At 68.1% G+C, this 7594-nt stretch overlaps 1 protein-coding gene across 1 annotated transcript; it reads right to left on the bottom strand.

Annotated features, from left to right (window-relative positions):
- Nucleotides 1-1228: 1228 nt before the first annotated feature.
- Nucleotides 1229-7406, bottom strand: NEU4 (neuraminidase 4). Its single transcript, XM_002686626.6, has 4 exons — nucleotides 7217-7406; nucleotides 3995-4198; nucleotides 3659-3914; nucleotides 1229-2831 (listed from the first exon to the last, which is right to left on the bottom strand). Exons 2-4 carry the CDS (start codon nucleotides 4193-4195, stop codon nucleotides 1852-1854), a joined length of 1437 nt encoding a protein of 478 aa, XP_002686672.1. The 5' UTR covers nucleotides 4196-4198; nucleotides 7217-7406; the 3' UTR covers nucleotides 1229-1851.
- Between the last annotated feature and the right edge of the window lie 188 nt (nucleotides 7407-7594).

Genomic DNA, 7594 nt, shown 5'->3' with positions numbered 1-7594 from the left:
CCCAACCGTCCTCTCCCCACCGAGGGTGCTCCTCCGACCGTCCTCTCCCCCTGTGAGGAGGCTACCCCAACCGTACTCTCCCTCTGTGATGGTGCTCCCCGACCGTCCTCTCCCCCAAAGGGTGCTCCCCCGACCATCCTCTCCCCTTCTGAGGGTGCTCCCCAACCATCCTCTCCCTCTGTGAGGATGCTCCCCAACTGTCCTCTCCCCCCATGATGGTGTTCCCCCGACTGTCCTCTCCCCCCTTGAGGATGTTCGCCTGACTGTCCTCTCCTCCTCTGAGGGTGCTCCCCGACCATCCTCTCACCACGTGAGGGTGCTCCCCTGACTGTCCTCTCCCCCCGTGAAGGTGCTCCCCCAATTGTCCTCCCTCCCGTGAGAGTGCTCCCCGACCGTCCTCTCCCACTGTGAGGGTGCTCCCCCAACTGTCGTCTCCCTCCGTGAAGACGCTCGCTCCTGCTGGCCCCCTCTCAGTCCTGATCTCAGCTGCGTCTGCACACACCCACCCCTGCTGCCAAACAAGTCACAAGCTGAGGTTCTGGGGGCTGCGGGGGCATGAATCAGTGCAGGACACCAGCCACATGCACCTGTGACCTCTGGGCCTCCGGAGAGCCCCACCTGCCCTCCGTGCTGGTTTCTGGGGCTTAAACCTGAAAACGGAAAAGTGGCCTCAAGCCACTGCCCCAAGGCAGCAGGTAGAAGGGGTGTTCTTCCAGGGGGCTGAGGCTGCTCGGGGGTGGGGGTCACTGGGTGCACACGCTCAGGGCTCTGAGGGGCCCCAGACCCCCATCCCACCGCTGCCTGGAGCCTAGGGGTGACCCCAGAAAGGGGGCGGCCCCTGCAGGGGGCTGACAGTGAAGGCAGCAATGGGGGGGGGGCGCCTCCTGGCTCCCAAGAGACTGGCTGTCCTGAGTTCCCTGGGGACCCTTGGGCCCTCTGCTGCTCCGAGGTCTCCTGGACACCCCCAGTGTTGGGAAGAGAGTGCAAGACATTCATGCTGCCCAGAAGCCAGCCTAAGGAGGTAAAGGACGCCCCAGAGGTGCTCACCGTGTGCGACTGGCCACCAGGGAAACCGAGCAGCCCAGAAGGTCCCTGCAGGGCCCTCCACACGGGGCGTCGGGGCCCGAAACGCGGCCAACGGGGAGGGCAGTGAACGGCAAGCTAAAGTGAAGTCACGCTTTGCAAAAAGAATTTCTTCAAGAAAGAAATGCCAAAGAGATAATCATAGTTGTGGGGTGAGCAAGGGAATCTGTGTGCATCACTTTTTTGTTTCCCAAGTTTTCTATGAGTGTATTTTATTTCTATAACCGGAAAGGCAGATGTTACAAAGAAGCGCAAACAGAAAGGTGCTGGGCGGGGACCCAGCCAGGGTGGGCAGCTGCCCCCGCCCCTCCCCCGCCCCCCGCCCCTGCAGGCGGCTCTGGGGCGTTTCCTCCTCTGGCCTCACGGAGTTTGGCGAAGGCGGGCAGACTTTGCAAATGGGATCCGGGGTGTCTAGAGCCCTGGGGACTCTCCCCAGGCTTCGAAGTAGAAAGAACTGAGGAGAGACGCCCCTGGACAGACACGGAGGACCCCTTTATTTCTCGTCCATAAGCCAGAAAGTCGTGAGCCAAGCAAGGTTAAAGAGGAAGGCCGCACTGACAACTGAGCCCCGTGTGCTCCACTAAGAGTCCCCGTGCCCCCTCCCACCCCAGGCCCCCAGCCCGCGGTCAGCCTTGGAAGAGGCCGGCGCGGGCCACCTGGGGGCAGCCCCCTGCCCACTGGACCTCTACTCCCGCCTCCCAGCGCCCACCACCCCGTCCCCCGCCCTGCCCCTGCTGGGCACCAGGGCCGGGCCCAGACAGGGACCCATCAGGAGGGCTGGCAGCGCCCCGCAGGCTTGTCTCCAGGCTTGTCTCCAGGGCCGGGGTGCACTCCCCCTAGCCTCACGTTCTCCAGGACCTCCTGCAGGGAAAACATGCAGAAGGAGATCTCCTCATAGGAGACCCTGGCCCCACTCTCGAACAGACAGGCGAAGGTCGGGACGCCCCCAGGGGCAGGCCCGATGGATGCCAGGTCCGAGTAGCCACTGGGGCCCTGGTGGATGACCCAGGGCTCCGTCCAGCTGTGGGGGTCCAGCGGGGACCGGCTCAGGCGGACACCCATGTGGAGCCGAGCCCTGCGCCCCACTGGGTGGGAGTACAGCAACCACGTGGGGCTCTGCGACAAGGCTGCAAGAGGTCCCAGGAGCACTGAGGCCCAGGAGCCCCAGTTCTCACCAGGCTCCCTGGGGCCGTTGCCACAGCCCTCCATCCCACCCAGCCCCCCGCCCCCACGGGTGTCTCCAGTGCCCTCCTCTGGGGCCTCCCTGGCCCCAGGACAGAGGTGCGGAAGGCGGAGAGGGTTGCTGGTGCCCGCGGACCACCCCTCATCCTTCCACCCGCTGGCGGGTGGGGCCGGGAAGCCCACGATGCTGCCCTGGCAGCCCCGGGCGGTCTCGGCCAGGGCAGGCACCAGCTCCCCGGGCAGGAAGGAGGTGCCCTCGTCCACGCTGAGGGCCTGCACGCGGCTGCCCAGGGGGCTCCGAGCATTGCAGTAGAGGACGCCACCGGCCCGCCCGCCGTCCACCGCGGCCAGCTGGCACTCGCCCGAGCGCAGGCTGGGCACGAGGCCCCCGCGCTGCCAGGTGCGGCCGTGGTCATCACTGTAGAACGCGAAGGACTGGGGGCGGGTCCTGCAGATCCGGCCGAAGCACTCCCGCCGGACCACGTGGTAGGTGTAGGCCGGCACCAGCAGGCGGCCAGAGCGCAACTGCACTCCGTGGCCAGGCCCCACGGCAAACGTGGCCCAGTCTGCAGGAAGGAGGGGCCCGGTCACCCCAGGAGGGGGCGACTGTGGCCGCAGGCAGGCAGCACCACCACCCCGGGGGATGGGGAGGATGGGGGGCCAGGGCCTCTCATTAGGGGACAGCTCGGGAGGAAGCCCCCACCCTCGGCTCCTCTGGGCCCCTCCCCCAGGCTGGATAAGCCTCTCGGGTCATCAGCAGGAGCTGCGAGCCTAGGCGGCCCTGGGCTGGGCTCTCAGAGGGTCAGCAGGTGGCCGGTCCCCAAGCATGGATGTATGGCCACTGGTGGTGCCCGGTGACCCAGTGTGCCCAGGCAGAGGGGCAGCTGAGGGTTGAAAGGTCTAGGCAGCCCTTCCTAGCAATGAGATCGAGTCCCCTGGGGTGGGGTCCACACCAGCAGAGAGCTCCCACCTGCCAGAGTGTGAGTGACCCCTGGGTCATCACCCACAAGCCAGGGGCAGGGTGGCCCTAGAGGGCAATGGGTGGTCAGCCCTCAGGGAACCGACAGCAAGAAAACAGGAAAGCTCTGGGGTCAAGCCAACCTGCCCAGCTGCAACCCTAGGCGGGCAGGGTGGGGGGCGAGGCCGAGGAGGAAGGGGTAAAAGAGTGGCTGTCCGAGGCTTGGGGCCAGCAGGCTGGCGCAGAGGCTCAGGAATGCGACGAGCCCGCTGGGCTGAGGGTCCCAGGCACAGGGCCAGACGGCGGGGCAGGTGGTGTGGGCGGCGCTGGGGCTGGGAGCTGGGCGAGGCGGGTCCTCCAGCCCGACACCCCCCACCAGCCCCGGGTGCACACCCCGCCCCTCGCCCCTTCGCAGGCCCGGCCGCGCCCACCTACCCTGCTCAGCGCTGCCCACCGCCTCCGCCGTGAGGTCCCGCGCGCCGCCCCAGCTGCGCCCCGCGTCCCGGCTGGTAACGCAGCAGAGGCGCGCGGCGTTCCTGCCCGAGGCGATCTGCGCGGCCTCGGGGGTGCGGCCACGCACGGCGATGAAGAAGAGGAAGACCGTGGCCGTGCGCTCATCGTGCACCGGGCAGGGGTTCATGGAGCGGTGCTCGTCCAGGGCCGCCGTCCCCAGCACGCGCGGGGCGCCCCACTGCGGGGAGGGGCCGAGCCTCAGTCCCGCGTCTCACATCCGTCCGCGCGGTTCCCGAACCCGCCCCCCAGCGCGCTCACCCGCACGGAGCCCCCGGCTAGCGTGCCGGTCCTCTGCACCAGACGGTGGGCGTGGGCGTCGTCGGGGCTGAGCCTCTGCTCCGCGAAGGCCAGCAGGGTGGGCCCGGGGGGCGCGAAGAGCAGCGCGGGCACGCGGTAGGTCAGGCCCGTCCGCTCGCGCTGGAAAAGGACGGTCCGCGCGGGGACACGCGGGGTCCCCATGCTCTGCGGGTGGGGCGAGGACCCTGGGTCAGCGGGTCAGCGGCGGGGCAGTCCTCCAGGCTCCCTGCTGGTCCCTCCAGATGGGCAAGGGTTTTCTGCTGGTGCCGGTGTCCCACCCACCTTCCCGTGCCCACCCCAGAGACCACCCTGTCCCAGGCCCCTGACGTGCCCCCCTTCCGGTCCAGGACAACCACTCCCTGACGACACTGCAGCTCAAATGTCTTCCTCTCCTCAGCATCACCCAGGGAGAGGGAGCTGGTTGGTGTCAGAGCCCCTGGACCCTGCCCACCCACATGCTTGCCTCCATGACAGCGCCCGCCCAGCAGGAGGCTGCTAAGGGGACAGTCAGGCCCCAGGCTTTGGGATAAAGAGGGGCTCAGCGTCCCCAGACAGAGGTCCCTCGACCACAGGAGCCCTGCAGACACCACATGCAGAAGAGGCTGCGGAGGGACATGAAGCTCGCTCATCTGCCCCACACACCTGCAGAGGCTTTCTGGAGGAAGACAGCCAGGCTGCTGCTCTCAGACTGGGTTCCGCAGGGCCAGGGGACTCGGGGGAGTGGCCAAGAGAGGTAGGGGCAGCCTGCTGACCCAAGAAGGGGCCCTAGCTGGTCTCCTGCACATGAAGTTCCCGCACTCCAGGCCCCAGCAGGGGAGGGGACCCGCCACCCTGCCCCTAAGGCTCCTGAGCAAGGCTGGTGGTGCGGGAGGCCCAGCAGAGATGCCCCTACCAATAGGCACCCCAAATAGCTCACACGTTTATCCGCAAGAGAGCCAGGGGCGGTACAGGCTAGCGGGGTAGTAAGAGGGACCCCAAGGAGGCCAGAGAGGTCACCACGCTGCGGCCCTGCCCTGCCCGCTCCATGCAGAAAGGAATCGAGGTGGGGTTGATGGTCTGCTCTCAGGGGCAGGGCTTTGAACTTGAAGAGCCGCGGCTCCCACACAAGGATGGAGGAAGATCCGTGCCCTCCTTGACGGGTCCCCAGAAAAGGGAGCACACTCAGGGGAGAAGCCAGGCTAGGGGTGCGGTGAAGAAAGGGGGGCCTCTGAAGCCCAGAGGGGAGGCACAGGGGAGACTGCTGCCCCAGGCATTGGCCACCCCCAACAGGAGGGAGCATCTCTGGGTTCAGCCACCATGCAGAGGGCCCCTTCCGCAAGGCTGTCTGACCGCAGCCCAGGCCCCACCGGCCCCTGCCCTGGGCCCCTAGCCCCACTAAGCCTGAATCCCTAAACCTTGGCTGGTCTCCCAGCCCCGCTCGCCCACAGGCCAGGCTCCTGCAGGAGTGACAGCGTGGCCTGGGCAGCCTTTGCGGGGGCTGCCCCACTCCCAGGAGGATGCACCTGAAGGAGGCTCGCGAGGGCGGGGCCTCGGGTGGGCTGCCCTGCGCCACATGGGATCTGGCTTCCTGCACAGAGTTGGGGGGCCCCGGCTGCATCAAGGAACAGGACTGAGTCCGCTCCCCTCCCCGCAGCACAGAGGGGTCCCGGGTCGGCGACGGGAGTGAGGGGTGTCTGAGCAGTGGAGGCCTGAGGGCCAGACACGCAGCGGTGACCAGACCGGGTGCTGAGGCGAGGTAGTCCCGGCACAGCGAGGCCGGCGCATCCAAGGACACAGTCGGGATGGAGAATGGGGCGACCAGGACGAACGCACACACTTTCATGCCTGAGGTCCCCCAGGCAGATATACACTTCCACTCCGTTCCACCTCTGCCCAGGACCGCCTGCCCCTGGGAGGCTCACGGGCAGCCGGCCCCGCCCCGCCCCCACTGAGCCCTGCAGACCCCGCCCCCACTGAGCCCTGCAGGCCCCGCCTCACTGAGCCCTGCAGACCCCGCCCCCACTGAGCCCTGCAGGCCCCGCCTCACTGAGCCCTGCAGACTCCGCCCCCACTCAGCCCTGTGGACCCCGCCTCACTCCAGGCCTGCCCACCCCCCGCCTGGGGGCGGTGCCAGAGGATCGGCTTCCTGCGTCCTGGAAGCCACGGGCCACCCCGTTCTGCATCCAAAGGGCGATTGTGCCCCAGCAGGAAGCAGGTGCCGGTGCCGCGTGCCCCGCAGGCTGCATGGACACAAGGGGACATTCTCTCCCCTGGGGACCCCGCGGAGCCGATGCCAGCAGAAGCAGGAGGCGCGGGCCCCGCCCCCGCTGCGGGCCCAGGCAGCGGGAATGGAGGGTCCAAAGGCCCGCTGGCCAGTGCGCCCCCTGCACAGAGCAGGAGGTGCTGCAGGGCACCCAGGGCCCCAGCGCCCGGGCCAGGCCCTGGGTCCCTGCAGAGCCCGAGTCTTGGGGGGCCCCTCAATCTAGGCAGAGGATCAGGCCCGCCAGCTCACGGCCCAGCCCGGTTGGGCCAGTGCAGCAGGCTCCAGGCATTTGGCTCCACCAGGATTGCTGCGCCCCAGCGTTCAGGGGAAACAGCGCCCATCCACCCTCCCCAGCGTGGACCTCCCCAGGGGGGATGCATCACAGAGCGGGAGACAAGGCCTGGGGAGGAGAAGCGACCTCCAAGACAGTCTGGGAGCCCCTGGGGGTCACTGTGTCCAGGCAGGACCCGCCCTGCAGTCCCGCAGCCAGTCCTGCCTGGGCCCCACCCTGGAGCTCGAGCCAGCCCGGACCCCTGCCCACACCCTCCAGGCCAGCACACTGGTCCTGTGGCCTGCCTGCAATGACACACTCACAGGAGATGGTCACAGGCCCTTTGCACTCAAGACAGGCAGACCTGGCTGCCCCTCAGGATGGGTCTCCAGCCTAACCCAGGTGTCCCGTGCCCTGTCCAGGGCGAGGCCTCAATTACAGACACTCCTGCCTGCTGGAGTGTCGCCTCCAGGCCATGTGAGCAGCAGTGCTCGCTGGGCCCCAACAGGCAGGTAACACCCATCCCATCCTCTAAACCTATCCGGGGGCCCTTCAGGAAGTCGTCCCATGGAGGAGGGGACCCTTGTCCACAAGCCCATCGCCCCCACCCCAAAGAGGGGCAGGTCCCGAGCCCCAGGCCCGGGGTATAGGTGAGCGGAGAGGGACTCACCGGGACAGCAGACCAGCTGTGGGGTGGCCGCAGGAGCGCCTGCCTCTCCGACCCGCTCCCAGGGAGACAGAGCCCACTGTGTGGCCAGGAGCCGGGTGCTGGCCGCGGCCCAGGGCTGCGTCAGGGCCCAGAACCGTCCCACCAGCTGCGTGGCTTTGGCACGGCAGAGACAGGGCGGGGGGCGAAAGGCCCGCGGGAGGGGACGCGTCAGGACAAGGACGCCCGGGGCTCCCCTCTGCTGACTGACCAGCCTCCCCCTGGGTGCTCATCCTCCAACAAGGCCGTGCGGGGCCATGGCTGACCTCCCTGGGGGGCTCGGTGTGACGGCCCAGAGACGCCTCCCACGAGGAGGCGAGTGAGTGCTCTGTGGTCCTTCAC

Source organism: Bos taurus, chromosome 3, assembly GCF_002263795.3.
Source record: "Bos taurus isolate L1 Dominette 01449 registration number 42190680 breed Hereford chromosome 3, ARS-UCD2.0, whole genome shotgun sequence".
Classification (NCBI taxonomy): Eukaryota; Metazoa; Chordata; class Mammalia; order Artiodactyla; family Bovidae; genus Bos; species Bos taurus.
The sequence above is the reverse complement of the archived record's forward strand: the minus strand, read 5'-3'. Positions and strand labels throughout refer to the sequence as shown.

What these genes read in the sequence shown, in the direction of transcription:
- NEU4 (XM_002686626.6), bottom strand. Translation starts at nt 4,195, where the DNA reads ATGGGGACCCCGCGTGTCCCCGCGCGGACCGTCCTTTTCCAGCGCGAG. An exon ending in TAGCCGGGGGCTCCGTGCGG is followed by an intron (nt 3,915 to 3,994) that starts GTGAGCGCGCTG and finishes CCCTCCCCGCAG; the next exon opens with TGGGGCGCCCCGCGCGTGCT. An exon ending in GGTGGGCAGCGCTGAGCAGG is followed by an intron (nt 2,832 to 3,658) that starts GTAGGTGGGCGC and finishes TCCTTCCTGCAG; the next exon opens with ACTGGGCCACGTTTGCCGTG.